The sequence below is a fragment of the Melanotaenia boesemani genome, chromosome 15 (genome assembly GCF_017639745.1).
Source record: "Melanotaenia boesemani isolate fMelBoe1 chromosome 15, fMelBoe1.pri, whole genome shotgun sequence".
Classification (NCBI taxonomy): domain Eukaryota; kingdom Metazoa; phylum Chordata; class Actinopteri; order Atheriniformes; family Melanotaeniidae; genus Melanotaenia; species Melanotaenia boesemani.
In genome coordinates this window covers 25,301,104-25,319,788 of record NC_055696.1, presented here as the reverse complement: position 1 = coordinate 25,319,788, position 18,685 = coordinate 25,301,104, and the positions used below count along the sequence as shown (strand labels likewise).

The following is an 18,685-nucleotide window of genomic DNA, read 5'->3' as shown; positions in this document are numbered from 1 at the left end:
ACGCTTTTAATAAATAAATAAATCTGAAAGTTTTATATAAAGACTAAACGCCTTTAGTCACATATTCTTTTTAAAAATGTTCTTAACTGACTACAATCGAAACCAGTAGTATTTAACAAAAAGAAAAACTACAAATGTGTATTTCCTCACATTTTAAGAAAAAAAGCCTTCTTCTTCCTACATAGATGAAGCAAAAAAAAAAACAAGATTTAATGAGGCTTAACAGTAAGCTCAATAAAGAAGATCTGATCTCTCTGAATCTGCCTTTATTCCTTTGTAGTGGAGTTATTATAGCAGGTTTATTTCACTCATCACTGCCACTTTCCCACGCTGTCAGAATTATTCTGACAAAATTTCAGCATCACTGCTCTCATCCGAAAACTTGCTTTGCTTAATTTTCTGAGCCAATCAGCCATTTAAATTTCAATAGATTCACTCTGCAATGTCGCTCTCGCACCAGTCAGACAAACTATAGGTTTCTTTTAGTCCACAATATTAATAATTTCTACAATCTAAAAAATAATAATTATTTACAAAGAAATTAAAATAGTATTAAAAGGAAAATAAAAAGTTTTTAAAGAGCTCTGGGACACTTTTAGGTCCATTGTGCTCCAGGTGTGACTGGGTCCAAAAGCCGAACCCATTACATGGTTGCTAGTTCTATTTCTTTCACATACAATGAACGAATGACAAAGTCATTTTTATTAAAAGAATGGCCAGAATGGTTTTTGGTGATAATATTAAATAATAATAACAATAATAATAATCTCATCTTTGTATCTTTTATATGTGTATATTTTTATAAACTTTATATTTTCCCTTCAGTGATTAAAAAGTAGTTCTTTTTGCTCAGACTGTTGACATCAAGTCCATTAAAAATGTATTAAATCTGAATAAATGAACAATCCTTCGCTGTGAACCTTTCAGAGCACCCTTATTCAGCCCTGTTCAATCAAAAACTTCACACTATTAATGCCAGGCATCTTTCACTGTGTTACCACAGCATCCTATTCATCTACGTGAGAAAAGAAAATCATCACATTAAAGTTAGTCACATTAATGTCATGCATTTTTCATGACTCCATCTTCATTTAGCACCTGTTTTCTTCTGTTCAGATCTGAACTGCCTTGTAAACACACAAATATGATTAATACAAACAATGCTAACTATGTTGATGTTTGCATAGTTCAGCAGGTCTCCGGCTGGAAGCTCAACCCTGTTCACTCTAATGGCTTCATTTGCACTCCATTACATCTGATATCACAAAGACCTGTCATCCAACCGAAGCAGCACCTGCGCTCGGAGATGATGCATGTGAAATAATAACAGCCTAATGAGCGACAGGCAAGAGCTTTCTAATGATAGGGACGGATTATTTCAAAGGACTGATTAGCACTGATTAAAGCCTCTGTGAGTTTTCAACATGGTGGGAAAAATGAATCGAAGACAGCTCTACACTGGGCTCTGTGTGCTACAAATAATCATTTAACTGTAATTACTAAATTGACTTCATTAGCATTCATCTAATACCTCAAGTCCATCACACTCGACTCACATTTGCAGCCATCGTTAAAAACACGCCCCAGTTATTCCAACCTTCCTGTTAATATTCCACCTACAAGTCTCTCAGAGCACAATGACACAATTACTGCCAACTTTTCACATTTTCCTCATAGATTTCCTTATTGGGTTAACATTCAGTTAAATGGTTATTAAATGGCTGTTGCAGAAATAGAAGTTGGTTTTGTCTGAGTCCCACCGATCGCTGATCCTGACCATCAACTTAAACTTTAGTCAAACTGAACTGGGGTTAGGAGGAACTGATAAGAGCTACGGTCTGCCTCTGCTTTTAGTTTTTCTTCTACAGATTCAGGTTTCTAATTAGTGAATTCAACAACCAGAGTATGTAAAGCTTTTACCAGTCATAACTTAAATCAGTTACACCTTCTTTTAGGACCTCTGCACCACATTATCAAAATGCTTAAAACCCTGTTGTGTACATTGGCATGTCTTCTGCCCCCTAGTGGTTAAATTTATGCTCTGCAATTAAAATAAAGTCATTAAGACTCATTTTAAAACCCCCTTCAGTGGTTTTATAAATGATTATCCAAAAAATATTTAATAAAACTCATCAGATTTTGTTTAAATGTCCAATAAAAAGTAAAAATGTCATACTTTTGTGTTTAATGTAAAAGGTTTGCATCAGAGCGAATTTTCAGGGACGTCTTTTCTTGTGACCACAAGGAAATGATGATGTTTAATAACTGGGCAAGTTTTTCAGAGGTACCATTTCTCAAGTTGGCTACAAAATGATATCCAATAATGTAGATTTATTATGTCTTTCAAAAAGATGAAATGGCTCTGCTTAGCAGAATGCATGCCTGGTCTCATTGAGCTCAATTATCTGACAAAAAAATGATAAAATGTTCAAATTGAACCCCTATAGTTACTTACAGAATATATTTTTAATATGCATGATGCTGCAAAGCAACTAGATTAAAGACACACAACAAGACAAGAGATTAAAAAATAAATGAATCCCTGAAATGTAGCTGGTAGTAAACAGAAGTCAGAGAACACTACGCCATATTTTCTGTAATTGTAGATACATAATTGAGGAGCTGTTTGATGAGTGGTTTAATACCAACTGTTTCCCATAAAAAGATAAAGATAAAATTATTTTTTATTTACAGTCAGTGAGCTCAGAGAGGCTCGTCTGCAACATAACTCCAAAGACATATTTTCCAATTCCTCTCAGAACTAAAAGGATTTTATGGTGGCTCGAACAAAATGGAACAAAACTTTGTGTTTTCCATCTGCTTCTCTGCACTCATTTTGGCTTTGGGCTCTGGTGCATGCAGCCATACAGTCTGAGATGATGGTTTGTCATGTTAGTGAGATGAGGAACATACTGTGCTCTATGTGGTTTGTCATGTGACAGTCAACAAACTTTCAGATAAACTATTAATAACGTAACATTTGGAGGCTTTTGATGGATTAATAAATAGGCATGTTTACCATCTGTGTCCAGCAGCCTCTTCTCTTTAGTCAGCAAAACTTTGTTAGAAAATGTTAAAAAAATACTTCAGTATAAAGATATGATTCTATTGATCCTATTCTATAAGAAGTGTGTAGAAAACTAAGTCTGACCCCTGATACAGCATTTTAATAGACCACGTTTAACAGCGATTACATGAAGTAATAGTTTCTGTATGTTATTGTTGGTCTCTCACATTGCGGAGGAAATTTGGTCCACTCTTCTTTACAACGATGCTTCAGTTAATTAAGGTTTGCATCATTGGTTTCTGGTTGAGGTCTGGACTTTAACAGGATCATGTCCACACTTGGATTTACTTCTTTTACAGTCTTTCTGTTGTAGATCTGTGTTTAGGATCATTGTGGTTTCAGACAGGTTTTATCTGTCAGACGGACTCACATTTGAGTCTGGTGTCCAGGTCCTGTAGCTGCAGAGCAAGCCGATCATCATCCCTTCTCCACCGTGCTTTATGGTTGCTATGTTGTTGTGTTTGTGTTGATATGCTATGTTTTGTTTTTCTGTGCATCACTTTTTTAATTGTAATCTAATATTTTCTAATTGTGATTTTTCTCTCTGTTGAACAACAGACTGCATTTCAAAATGGCCTTATAACCCTTCACAGATGCAGGTGATTGGCAGCACCTGGCTGCTAGTTACTCTTTTCATTTCTATGGACGCATTAAGGGGAACTCAGGTTTCCAAACACAGTTTCTGCATTTTTGTTCAGTTTTAAGTTGAATAAATATCGACAAGGTGTAAAATCCACTGTGTTGCTCATCCGTTTGTTCCACTTACTTCTCTCCTTCAGCTAAAAGAAAGAAAGATTTTGATCAATTATGTGTGAGTATTACTAATGTGAGTTGTTGTTTATTTTGTTAATGCTGATCTACACTATTGATGGAGGTTTGATTTTCATCTCTTCTCTACAGCAGATGGAAATCAGTGATGGGTGCACATCCATGCACCGCTGCATCAAGGTAAGTAAGTAAGTAAAAGTTTATTTATAAAGTGCTTCAAGGGATTTCTAAGGCTGGTTTTAACAGAGGAGCCTAGAGCACCAAGATGGTTTTTGATCAAGGGGATCTTTTTATTGGGAGCAATGATAAGAGTTTCCATTTTGCTTGAATTTGTCTGATGATAATTTGAAGAGAGCCAATTTTTGATGCAAGACGTACATTCCAGGAGCACAGATAAAAAGTGAAAGTCTGAGTCATCGAAAGAACAATATAACTGAATATCATCAGCGTAAAAGTGATAAGACAAATCAGCTGACCAAGAAGCATGAGGTACAACAAAAACAAAACAGGACCGAGGACAGAACCTTGAGCAATTCCACACGACAGGTTGGACACATCAGACATTACATTGTTGATAACATAAAAAGCTTTTCCTTTTATATATATAAGGAAAACCACTGGAGGACCAATCCAGAAAACCCTATCTATGATTCAAGTCTGTTTGTTAGGTTACTGTGATTTACAGTATCGAAAGCAGTTATTAAATCCAGTAAAATCAAAACTGTGCAGCGACCCGAGTCTGCAGCCATCATCACATCACTAGAACAGATTCAGTGGGACATTTTCCAAAAACCTGATTAAACATGATCATAGAACTAATGGTGCTCCATAAAAGACACAGCTGGCCTGCCACTACCCTTCCACAATTTTGGAAACAAATGGACGTTTTAATATGGGCCTGTAGTTTTTAGGCTCTGAGAGGTCAAGACTGGGATTTTTGAGGATGGGGTTTACCACAGCATGTCTGAAGTGGCTGGAGACTGAACCAGATTTAAGTTTGAGATTAATCAGTTTCATGACTACATCAAAGTTTTTAAAAACAGCGATGTTGGTACAATGTCAGCAGGGCTCAAAGACGGTTTCACCCCGCCCACTAAGGCTGACGGGAGTGAAGGAAGACCAAGAGCACACAGCTGAAAAGCCAGTCGAACAACGAGAAGATTTTTACTAGTCCTAATATTTTGTACTTTGTTCATGAAAAAAATGAGAAAGTTATTACAGTCCTGTGAGTATGCACGCACAGGAAGAGCTGAGGGTGCATCAAGGTTTTCAGTGGTGTCAAACAGGTGAAAGGATGCAGTTTTGGTTTGTCATTGGACAAATAAGTGAGAATCAGAAAGCAGCTCAGGTTGCTTTTCTCTCCTCCGGGCTATGTTTAATTGGCTAAAAGTGTGTGAATGTGTCTTACTGGGGTTTGCCTTTGGCTTGACATGCCAGTGCCAGGTTCTCTCCTTCCCTCGTCAAACCCTGTGGAAATTCTACCACGATCTTCACCTCTGGTTTGTCTGAAAAGATAAGAGAAATATGTTGAAAGAATTAATCCTGGAACAATATAACTGACCAAACAGAACATATTCTACTCACAATCACAATGTTCCCGGGTTTCCTATGAAAAATACATGCACATATGTGGATTTAAAAACATGTTTAATTGTTGATCACTGGAAATTTGACAGAGTACTGGATACTGGATCAGTAGGGCAAAACGTAAGCTGCTGACTGGATGGTGTCTTCACTTCTGAAGCAATAAGTTCATCTCCCATCAGGAGGAGACATTAAGGGGTTTGGAGAACATAAAAGCATGCATGACATAAAAAGGAATCTTAGTTACATGTGTGAGCTGGACAAAGCAGAACAGCATCACTTAAATCACTGAAGCAAGAAGTTGTGTCTAAATTTACAAACAATAAAAGGGCATATACAGTGTTTTTCCTTAAAATAAGATTACATCAGAAAACCAGAGAAGCCGAGATATTGCCAAAACTATTACTGGGCTAGATAATTACAAATTATTTTTAAATGCAGGCAGCCTTGTCACATTTATTTCATTATCTCTCAGAAGTACTGCATCAAAGTTTATAATCACATGCAGTTTCCCATCATACATGTAGCAGCACAAATCTTTGTTTTAAACTAGTTCTGCATGTTCAGTAGTCTGCAAAACATTGAGCAACAGTTTTTAATAAGTCTTCGTTATTTACAGACACAAAACTGGTTCATTCCTTGAGTTAAAAGTCTTTTGTGGGCATGAATGACTCATATGTCAATCTTAAGTGCTTGTATAAAAAATACATGAGAGTCCATGTGGTTTTGCACATTAATGTAAAATTCTAAGATAACAAGTCATGCTGCTTGGATGGAACATATAAAGATCCGGAATGGGTACAAAACGTGGTACTGTACTGCCCTTAACTGTACTTTACTATTTATTATATGTATATATGTATGTATATATATATATATGTATGTATATATATATATACACACACACACATATATATCCCAAATCAGTTAGTATTTATTTATAAATCATAAATAAAAATAGAATTTGTCCTTGGACAGAAAGGAGTGGGAGCAGAATAAGCTGCTCTAAGATTCTGGCATTTTTACCTCCATTTGGAGGGGAAAGAGTTGCATGTTAAAACCAAAGTCTGGGAGCATTCAGTGATGGTTAAACTGTGTAGAATAACTGATAATAGCTGCTGCTTTTAGGAGGAGAAAGCAGCCTGGAGGGAAGTTCCCAAAAGGTTTGGGGATTATAAACAATAGATGCAGCAAAAGAAAAGCATCCACGCCTCGCTTCATCTGTATCTGAGTGGCAGACAAGGTCAACTTTATGTAGCTGAAAGGTAACTTTATTGACAAAAGAATAAAGCTACATGTTATGCTTGCTTGGTCTGGGTGGATTTGACTTGCTTTCATCGTGGTAGTGCTTTACTCTTGCTTCTCTCTCAACAACAGCCAACTCTCCCATTGCTACATTTCAATCTCAGTCTGTGTTGGGTCTTCCTTGACGGAATTTTAAATAAACCAAACTCATAAAAACAAGCTAAGGCTTTAAGTGGGAAGCACCACAAGAAGCTCTGTGTATCCTCAAAGAGGCTGTCTGATGAAGTTGCAACATAAAACCAAGACGCTGCTCAAAAGCCAAGGTAGCTGGAAAGAAAATTTAGGAATATTTTGACAAACCAGTCGGGTGCTTTGACAGTTCCTGCTGTGCTAATGTTTGCAGCCACGGTATATTTATTGTTCCTGTTCTATTGACTGTTGCTGGTGTAATCAAAGCTTCTTTTTCTATCCATGTGAGTGATGACACCTAATTACGGACAAATATCTAATAATTTATCACCCTTCTGAAGTTTAAATTCACCCTGACTACCACAAAAACAAGAATTCTGTGATTTAAAGCTTTTACCAGCAGCTTAAATGTAATAATGTCCAATACTGCATGCACTGACTGATGATCTGAATCAAATAATGAAGTAAATAATGGATGAAAATAAGCCAAAGGTAGCTTTTTATCCTTTTTTGGGGGCAGTGTTTCCACTGAACCAGTCGGTCTGTCGTGTTTGACAAGAGAGGTGAACTGAAAGGTGAAGTTATTGATTTACCCGTCAGTCTTCCTTCCAGCCGTCACCTATAGCGATCAGCTGTAGGTAGAGACTGAAAGAATGAGATCACATATAAGCGCCAAATCGGCCTCCTCTAAAGAGTGCTCACTGATCATGGCTAAGACGTTTTTTGCCTTAATGTGGATAAGTGGCAGAAAATGGATGAATGAATTGTTCATTTTATGTGCACATGCAAAGAGATCCATCCGTTTCCATAGAGGAAGACTTGGTGTTTTAAATGTTACTTTAAGATTTGAACATTAGCAGGCAGAGGCAAACATACGTTGATTCATCTTTCACATGAATTATTGCAGAGTGGTGTAATATTACTTTTCCAATTGTGATGCAAATTGTTCTTGTTATCTCTCCAGTTTTACGTCCTAAATGTACTATTTGGCACATTTTTAATCAGCCTGCAGACGAAGGGATCTAGCCTGAGTTATGACTTCAAAGCCGGCAGTAAAGTTCCACACTGCTGTCCGACCTTCTCGCCAATAAACAACACGTGTCTGGTCGTCCATCTGTCTAAATCACACCCTGTCAGGGGCTGGCTTTTAGCTTTGCTGATGGACAGCAGACGGGCAAACAGCCAAGTCTTCTGCTCAGTGGGCTCACATGGATTTAGACTGCAGCCCTTTGGCTTGATTTCCACTCCAGGCACTACATGGAATCCTGCAACTTTTTTCTTTGCTCACAATGTCATCTGACCTTGTCATGATGGAGCCATAAACATGAAGGACACCAGGCATCTGCAGGTTGTTTTGATACCCTCAAGTAGTCACGGTGAAGCTTTCTTGTCTCAGTGTAATGGGGAAAAAACAAACCATGTTGCCAGATCTGGATCCTTGCCCCCTCAGTGGAAATGAAATAGTATCTACGGTATGCAAGAAGGCCGTTATCATTATGCTAACTGGATTATTTTCTTTATTGTGCGCCTCACCTCATAAGCACTCAAGACGGCACAATCCATCTCTCCTCAGCCAGCTGACCTTAAGGGAAAACAAGCAGGCAGCCAAACAAACAGCTTGCCTCGTGCATACACATAAACATTAGAGGTTTATTTAATTACGCTTTCTCCTGGCAATGGCTTGTTTTTTTCCACACAATGCACTTCATTCTGCTCACACATTACCAACACAGTGAAGGACCTGTGAATAAAAATTAAAAGTAGCATGTTTTCATACATGTCTTTTCATGCATCCTTGTGATAAATGAATAATCCCGAAATAGATCTTTTATCAAGTCAGTCTCTGAATGCTGAGCTGACGTCAAATTAATGAGGTAGATTTCATATGATGTTTGGGCGTTGCCCTTTTTCACGATTTTTTTTACATATTTCTTTTAGTAGGGAGCATTAGACGTAGTAAACTGTTTTCATTTGCTCTTAAACTTAAAACTTGTTTCAGCCCACTTGACATACATTATTTAGCTTTAAGTTCATCCAGAGTGCAGGGTTGTCTGCTGGTACAGTATGCATGGAGAATGACAGCAGGAGCCCCTGCACGAAGGACTGTGATGCACTGAGCCGGTGGTCTGTACGAGCTCCCTGTTATCAGAGGCCAGCAAAATGCCATGCTGCCTCTGTAGATGCACTGATCTCTTCCTCCTGCGCTCACAGGGAAAGGTCAGATAGCTACACAGGACATTTTAGTTTTAATGGAATGCTAGGACATGCCAGAGGGCAAAGGCATAAGGTTACACAGGCATTAAAATGATATATTTTATCATTTTTATGAACAAAAATGTCCAAAAGCTCCTCATTTCATAGGCCCAATATTCCAATTAGTCGGTACAAAGAAAAGCTGATTGTCAGGTTGATGTCAGTGATCTTTACATCATCAGTAAACAGAAGTGACTCAGTGCCATTTGAAGCTTGGCGTGTCCTCATGCTGCATCCACGTGTTTTTAGATGCTGCATGCTCAAAGCATAAGCCCTTCCATAGCTCACCATGCTGCCATCGTCCCATTATTAAGGTTCAGGTTCAATTCATCTGTCCAGTTAATAATGATCCAGAATGGATCCCACTTTTAAAATGTCTTTTGGAAAAAAGTCACCAAAAGCCACTGAAAGAAAACGGCTTTCAAGTTCTTTTCTTGGACAATGACGTGCCTACTCCCCCTAGATTTTTGCCACACCGTCTTCATTTCTCATTTAAAATGAGATACATGGAAGGTGCATGTCTGGGGTGTTTTGTAAAATGTAAATGCAAACAAAGCACAATGATTTACACATCTCATAAAGCCCTTTTTTATTCCCAGTAGAACATAAACATGTGTTGTAAAGAGACCAGTAGCTGGACTTCTTAGGAGAGTGATGTTGTCCTGTTTTTAATGCAGTTCTGCCTGAGAGCCTGAATATTATGAATATCTAGTTTTGGCCCTAAGCTTCGTCCCCAAGCACACAGAGATTCCTCCTGAATATCTGAATCTGATTATATTATTATTAGTGTCAGGACCTGTGGATTTTAAACAAAATAATAATAATAATAATAATAATAATAATAATAATAATAATAATAATAATAATAATAATAATAATAATAATAATAATAAACTCAGGTCTTTACTGTGTCTGACTGATCACTGTTGTGGTTTTACATATCAATGCTAAATAATCATCAGTATTAATTCTAGAAAAGCAATTTAAAATCTCTGTCTGGTAGCAGAGTAAATTTAAATGGTATATACTAATACTAATACTAATAGACATTCTATACTGCTAATAAACATCCTTTTACCAGTGGAAGGATGCTAATAAACATCCTTCCACTGGTGCAAGTATTTACCTTCTGAGTGTTAAAACAATCAAATCCACATATTGAGGTTGGGCTAGAAAGAGATATGGCTTTGAAACATTTTGAGTTTAAAATGGAGTGCATTCTCCACCAAAACAGCACAGACTTCACTTTAAACTACATGTTTGCTTCATCCTGTGCAGTAAGAACTTAAATCTTGGCAACAAAGTACAGCAAAGACAGGCGAAGCAAATTTAGGGTCAGGAAAGGAAGGTCCTCTTGTGGTCATTGTGCTGCCAAGTAAGTAAATCTTCAAGAGCTTCATCGTTTGTTACGCTTTGCACGACTGTGTCTGCAGTATGTTGGTTCCACTCAAAGTGGAAAGAAGAAGGGGGAAGTTTAAATGTGACTATGTTTCAGGTTGCAGGTGAGGACACACACTATACAGTATTTGCAGAGAAGATTCCTATCAAATTAAATCAAACTCAAAGTGCTTTACATGATTAAAAATACTTAAAAAAAGTTAAATTAATTAAAAAAATCTTTACATACATCAAAGTAGATTTACATAACAATAAAAACACTCATTAAAATATTTGACACAGTCGCACACATACACATTTATACATACACACCAAGCACCCCCCCCCCCCACACACACACACACACACACACACCCATTCTGTACAAACATGACTCTATCCAGCATGTATGTTTCGTTTTTTTCATTTGTAACGTCAGAATTATTGCTGTACTTTCCAAATCCAGGTAGCATTATAATGTCTAATCCCAATTCTTCCCCTTGGCCCTACCCTTCTATTTTTTTAGTCTTGCAGTAAGAGCTCATGTCCCCTTCGCTTTGGTCATCTTGCCATCCAAATGGCTGCTGATGCTCTGAACTGCATGCAGCCCCAATAACAACAGTAAAACAAAGAAGAGGTTGATCTGAATTTGCTCCTCTGATTTGCTTTTGAGTCCAACTGATTGTGTCATTACATAAATAAAAGATCCAAATGTCCTAATTTTCCTTAATCATGGCTTTGCCGTCTGTTATTAGTGTGAGGATCTGAGCATTTTCTGCACAGTGACTGAGCTGGAAAACTAAAGAAACAAGGCTCAGCCTCATCAAAGAAGAAGAACACCACTCTAAACCAGCTCAAACATGTTTTCATCTGCTGGTGTGTCATTCCAACATGCAAATTTTATGCATCCACCTTAAATACAGATTTAGCTTGAATATCAAGAGTCTGAAAAGGGCTTTGAAACACTTACACTGCACCTCTAGGTATTTCTGTGCCCGGAAGTCCTTGACAGCAGGGTGGTCCACGATGCACACCACAGGCACACCATCGTCCTCCTTCCCGACGGTGAAGGTGAGCCGGCTGGTGACTGTGTACATCCTGTCGTAGGTCAGCTCAACTTTGGGTTTACCTGTAGGAAGTGAAAATAACGTGACTTATAATGAAGGTAAATCTCGTCCCTGTTTTACATTTACAATTCAGTCTTTTCTGTTTACCCCATGCAGTGGCGCCCAGGGAGGAAACCCAGGGGATCCATCCGTCACACAACCTTCATCCTGAGCTCAGGTTATTACCTTCTGGTGCAAAGTAGAGACTTCCAAAATGTAAAGAGAACCATTTTAAAAATTCCTCTTCATTTCAATCAAAATTTTAAATAAATTAGAATTATATATTTTATGGTTACATAAGTTGTCCATTATCTCTCTTAGAGCTGTGGGGCTGTATTGTGTCTTGTTTCTCTAAGGGAACAATAAAGCATCATTTGTCACATCATATTTTGTTGTGTCGTATCGTATCTGCTCATCCTCAAACTCAGAATAGATGTCGGACTCTTGCTACCAGCATTTTTGGTCATTCATGGTTGTCAAACAACAAGGTTACTTAGATGAACTGCTGTAAGATTATTTCTGATGTCTTCCTTCTTGGTATTATGTTGACACACACCTGAATGGTTCATATGAACAAAATGCCAAAACTTCTCACATTGATTAGCAGCATCTGGCTGAATTTCCCCTCTGAGTTTTTTTTTTTTTTTTTTTTTGTTCTGAAAGTTTTAAGTGCATTTTTACTCTGCAGGACTCTGCTGAGTAATTAATGTGTGGATGAGTCGTCGCTCTTCTCTCCTATTACTGGATAAAATGCTGCAGCTCTGGTGAAGCTATAAAGTCAAACTGCTTTCACCTGTGAAACAGCTTAAACTGGTATTACAGCCTGCAGCTTTAAAACGGGTAAATTTCCAGATATTATTCATCTCAGTGGGCTCATTCTGCTCATCAGGGGCAACATATTGTAATTTCATGCAAATCTTTGTTCTTCATTAGAACTGAGATCAATTTTGCTGAGAAAATATGAACCACTGACCACATAAAACTTGGTCCTGGAGGTGCTGGGCCATAACCTCTACTAATACATAAATATATCTAGCCACTTTACATTCTGTAGTACTCTATAAAAAAGTAATGGTTTGCAGATAGTTATGAGCTACAAGCACAAATGCATCTCCTGAACTCACTGTGTCAGCTTTTCCAAGTCACCGAGTCATCGAGCTCGCTAACTGAGCTGCAGTGGTTCGTGTTTGCATGTTGTTGCTGCTATAATACAGCATTTAGTTTTTATGATGCTGAGTTGTCAGCACGCTGCTTTCTTCTTTTTATGAATTCCATCTAGAAATAAAGGGACAAACATCAAGAAAACCAGCTGTAAGTAAAGGACCTACAGAAAGAGCACTGCTGGTAGAACACGCACACACACTGAATTAACCGCACATTCCGAATGAACCGCATACACACTGAATGTTGGCACACACCAAATAAACCCACACACTCTGAATGACTGCACACACTGAATAAACCGCACACACCGACCAGGAGGACCAGGAAGAGCTCTGCAGTCCTACAAAATCACCTCCAGCAGCCACTAATGTTCATGTTTCTGCTCAGACTGTCAGAAACAGACTCCATGAAGGAGGTCGGAGGACCTGATCTCCACAAGTGGGCCAACATCCTCCAACAAATTTTGGGAGTGGGTCAGTGATGGTCTGGGGAGGCATATCATGTGCTAGCCAGAGATACCCTGACTGCCATCAGGTACCGGGATGAGATTCTCAGACCCATTGTCAGAACACATACTGCTGCAGTGAGGCCTGGTTCCTTCTGATCCAGGACCATGCTCGGCCTTGTGGCTGGAGTGAGTCAGCTGTTCCTGCATGACGAAGGCATTGATGCTATGGACTGACCTGCCCGTTAACCAGACCTCCAAAGAAGCTGAGTCAGCCTGTGATCTAATCTTTCCACTTTTGAGTTTGATTCTGAATCCAGACCTTCATGGGTTCATGATTTTTATTTCCATTGATCATTTGATGTTATTTTGCTCTCAACACATTCCACTATGATGAATAAAAATCTTTAACTGGAATATTTCATTCATCAAGATTAGAGATGTGCTGATGAAGTCTTCCCTTTTCTTTGTAAGCAGCATATTAAGGAGGTGGTGGTGGGGTGGGGGGGTGGGGGGTGGGGGGTTGGGGGACTTTATTACTGTTCATGTCACTTTTTATCTTCCCTCTTTGAACAAAAAACAAGATTTTTCCACTCACTTGTTCTACTTTCAGTTACTTTGGAAATGTAATGATGAAACTCTCTTTATATTGATTTGGGAAATGTTTTATTTGTACAGATATTGTACAGATAATGCAACAAATGGTAAAATAAATGGTGAGTGGGGTTGTAGCTTTCATGGGGTGTTTGTACAGGACCTCTGTTGTATGCCCCCTCTATTGTCTGGACTCACATGGAGTACAGTGTGTACACGGTTTGTCAAACATTGTTTGCTTCATCCAAGAGCTGCACTGTCTTTGCTCGGGCAGATTAATATTTGATGCTGCACTGTCCAAGTACTCTATGTCCATCTTTTCAGATTACTTTATCTTCTGTTCCTTTTTCTTAAGATGTAGCTACCTGTCAGGTTTCATGATGTACTGTGCACAGCAGGCTGCTTTTATTCAGCCTCTATGAAGCACACATGGATGATGAGTTGCTCTGTGAGGATCAATTAACTGGGATTGGAGGAAAGGACGTGACAGGTAGTTGACTGCCAAAGAAAAGCTTCCAACAGGTAAGCACTGTATTTTACATTCTCTGCCTCATCCATGATTCTGCCTGCAGGAACATTTAACAGTCCTAAAGTGGAAGATGATGGTTTCCTTCAAATGGAAGGTTTTTTTCAGTTGATGACTGATGGAAGAGATAAGGGGGGATAGGCAGGAAATATGATGGCGTCCCATTAATCATTTCAATAACCTCACCAGCTATGCTAATTATACCTTATTCTTAGATACCTTTGTACATGTTTCAAACCCACATACTCCGATCTTGTCTCAGCATTTTTATTTCACAATGAAATCTTAAAGAGTAGTGCTTTGAGAAGCCCAAACTTGAATGAAGACATTTCTCCTCTGAAGACATTTTGATTTGAGCAGATCTCTTCAGGTTGCATGCATCTGAAGCCTCTGGTGGTGCTCATTCATGACAGCCTGTTCCTTTACAGCAGCCACATCACACAGGGTTGCCATCCAAGCATCCAAAAAAGACAGCTGTCACCATAGTGATGGCTTCGCTGCAGTGGCTTCGCTGCAGTAATAAATGTTCAGAGCTGAAATATGAACTGATGCATCCAAATGTTCATATTAGGGCAAATTATCTTCTGCTCAAGCATTTCATTGATGGGGCACTCCTGCAGATTACTGAGTTGAAGTAGGACAAAGGGATGAAAATAATCTTTCTACCTTTGTGACAGTGATGTGCAGCCTTCACTGTAAGTGTCCCCATTATTTAGTAAGGATGTGATGAGGCTGCGCCCCATCAGAAACATACTGTCTTTGTGATATGACCGAGCCACTGAGAGGAGGACGGCGCTTGCATCATCACAAGCATCTGATCTAGCAATGCACTACGAAATATGAAAATATGGCCTCACAATTAATCTGGCTTCATAAAGCCTGATGACTGATTAGCAGCCGAGCAGTCGTCCCAGAGGCAGTCAGTTTTTAGCTTTCACCTTATCTGACCATTATCAAGGACACCCACCTCACTTCCACCATAAATATATATATATATATATATATATATATATATATATATATATATATAAATCTAACTTTTTGGCAAGTTACTCAGAAGTTCTCAGAGGAATCAAGAATTCATTGATTTTAATCTCTGGTATTAAACATTGTTTAAAAGAGTTAGACAAGACGAGGAACAGTGCTGTGTTTATTTAAAACACAAGTCAAACTCTTGGTTAATTAAATCCCACATGGGAGGAACAGTGGTCCGGTGGTGAGTGATGTTGACTCACAGTTAGGAAAAGCCCAAAGGGGTCACTTATAAAACACTGCATTTGGTTCATACTGAAAATAAAGTTATTTTCCTTGAAAATACATCAAATATCCCCACATTGATCGGCTTCATTTAAGGCTATGTTCAAACATAAACCTTTGGGTCAGAGTACAAACTTTAATGCTTAACCTTCTGAGTCCTAGCGTCCTCATACAAGGACATCACATATTTAGTTGTCTGCACCATAACACTAAATTCTGTGGCACTGGAAACTGTTGAACACTTACACTGCCATTTGGTGGTATCAGAAGAGACTTTGTTATTCAATTTAAAATGATATTTATATATAATAAAATATGTATAATCAAAAAAATGTGTATAATCATAATTCATACATTTTTATTCATTGGTTCCTCCTAACCCCAAAAAGCTAGACGAAATCTCTAATGCAAGTCAAACTAAAGCTCAGGAGAATAAAGATGAGCTTACTGATCAGGGCAAAACAACTAATAGGAGAGAAAAGGAAATTACTACTCATGCAAATGTTTTAGACGAGCAAGTCTTGGTTAAAATGTTTCAGTGGAAGTAAGTGGAGAAGCCCATCAATCTGAACACAGCTATCAGGACATTCCCAAACTATGTGGAACCCGTCATTCTGCAGTGAGAGATTAGAAACCAGGGGAAAACCTCAGGACAGCTGCCAATCTTCCAAGGAGTCAACATCCCAGCAAGTTTAGTCCAAGGTCAAACTGTACAATGATCAGTGAAGCTGCACAAAACCCAAGATTAGCATCTCAGACTCTCCAGGCCTCAGTTTCAGGCTATGTCCATATGGCACTGAAGCTGGTTCAGGTGTGAAAACGGTGGTGGCTGTAGTACATACCACAAGGCTGTGGGGGCTGCTAAAGAGTAACACTCCAAAGCTAGAGCAAAACAAAGCCCGCAGATATAAAGGCTAACTGCGTGTTGCATCAAGTACACACTGGAAGCAGAGAAGAGAAGGTAGCTGAGGATTCACTGCGATGCAAAAGAGAAACTTTTCTTTGGACTAATGAAGAAATTGAGCTTCTTCGAAAATGCTTGACTACAAAGCATAAATAACCCAAAGAAGGGTGGATTGGGAATCGGCGTGTTTGTCACATCAATGTCATTTCCTCAAGTTGTGCGGCTTCACTGTTCTCACAATACCGCAGACGGTAGAGGACTCAAACCTATCCACTTTGGTACCTGGCTTCAGACATAGTCGTTTTCATGGAGGCTAATCCCTGGCTTCATGGGAATGAAACAGGGGTTTGCTAAAATACTTTTGCAGTTTTGTTGCAATCTGGCGTCGTGGGGACGGCCCCTCAATCACGGTGCACTCACACCAGGATAGTCTGGAGGCTCGGTTCAATTCGACTGGAAATTCTCAAAATTTTGCACCTTCCTTTGTTTGGTTTGCTTTCACACTGGACTTTACTCACGTTGACCAAATTGCCTGGATGTAACACTGTGACAACTGCTTGCTCGAGGCGGTGTTCCCGCAAATGACCACCGTGCAAGAAGGAAAACAAAAGCAGGAAGAGGAAGAAAATCTGCCCCACCAATTGGTCAAAACCAAAAATGGATACTTACTTTACTTCAGTTTGCCAGTAAAGTAAGAAAAGAAGGGTGTAACACCAAATTTATCCAGGCTCTGCTTTTACTGAGATGTTCAAACCTAATATGGTTTTCACCCAGTATGAGCAGCTGTAGAGGCAGTGAACTTTTCTGCATGTTGCTTTACGGTGCGTTCTACATCACTTCATCTTTCTGGTTCACTGGGCAGTCCATTTGCTTTCACACTGCAAGCAAAATGCACCAGGGTTCACATGCAGCTGAACCCAGACCCCCAGCATGGAAGTAGACCGGGGTTTGCTTTTTTCACCCACACCAGTGTGAAAGAGCGTTCATACTACTCCAAACAAGCCGTACAATCCATGGAAGTGCAACGGGGTTTGTTTGAAATAGAAGTTTCAAACTCTGCACTTAGAAAATGACTAAACAAGTCTGGCTAGTTTGGAAAGCTAGTAGGAGGCAAGGCAAGGCAATTTATTTGTGTAGCACATTTCATGTACAGGACAATTCAAAGTGCTTTACATAAAACAAAGGCATCACATATATTTAGAAACAGTAAAAGGCATCAACACATAATCACAATAAAACAATAAATGACATTAAAATGATTAAAAGCAAGATAAGTTAAAAAAATAAAAAGTTAACATGCAGATTTCATGCATAGGCGCATGAGAAAAGAAATGTTTTTAAGCTGGATTTAAATATGTCTACATTTGGTGAAAGTTTAATCTCCACTGGCAGTTTGTTCCACTTGTTTGCAGCATAACAGCTAAATGCTGCTTCTCCATGTTTAGTCTGGCCTCTGGTTTGGACAAGTTGACCAGAGTCTTTGGATCTAAGAGCTCTGCTGGGTTTATATTCTCTGAACATATCATAGATGGATTCTGGGCCTAAACCATTCTGGGATTTGTAAACAATCAGAAGGGTTTTAAAATCTATTCTGTGACTGACTGGAAGCCAATGTAAAGATTTCAAAACTGATGTGATGTGTTCAGATCTCTTAGTCCTGGTTAAAACTCTAGCACCAGCGTTTTGGATGAGCTGCAGATGTTTAATGCTCTTTTTAGGAAGTCCTGTTAAAAGACCATTACAGTAATCCAGCCTACTGGAGATGAATGCATGGATGAGTTTTGCTTGGCCTTTCTGGGAGACTAAACTTTTACTTTTAATTCTGTTTATGTTTCTGAGCTGGTAAAAAGCTTCTTAGTGACAGCTTTGATGTGGCTGCTGAAGGTCAGGTCTGAGTCTATCAACACTACAAGGTTACAAACTTGGTTGGTGATTTTAAGAGCCCGAGTCTCCAGGTGTTTACCAATGCTGACCCTCTTCTCTTTGCTACCAAACAGTCTATATTTATTTGTAGAAAATTCTCCTTCATCCAGGTGTTTATTTGCTCCAGACACTGACACAATAAGTCTATTGGACTGCAGTCATCTGGTGACAGAGACACATAAAGTTGTGTATCATCGTCATAACTTTGATAATTAATGCTATAGTTCTGTAATATTTGACCCAAATGGAGCATATACAAGTTGAACAGAAGAGATCCAAGGAC

At 38.8% G+C, this 18,685-nt stretch overlaps 1 protein-coding gene across 5 annotated transcripts in view; it reads right to left on the bottom strand.

Annotated features, from left to right (window-relative positions):
- The window catches only part of cadm1a (cell adhesion molecule 1a), a 501,415-nt gene that overhangs the window by 74,488 nt on the left and 408,242 nt on the right, over nt 1-18,685 (bottom strand). For all 5 annotated transcript variants that reach the window (XM_042007760.1, XM_042007762.1, XM_042007763.1 and 2 more), the window contains 2 exons: nt 11,454-11,612; nt 5,244-5,340 (listed from right to left, as the gene is read on the bottom strand). In XM_042007760.1, coding sequence (XP_041863694.1) covers nt 5,244-5,340; nt 11,454-11,612 — 256 coding nt within the window. The remainder of the gene's footprint in view (nt 1-5,243; nt 5,341-11,453; nt 11,613-18,685) is intronic.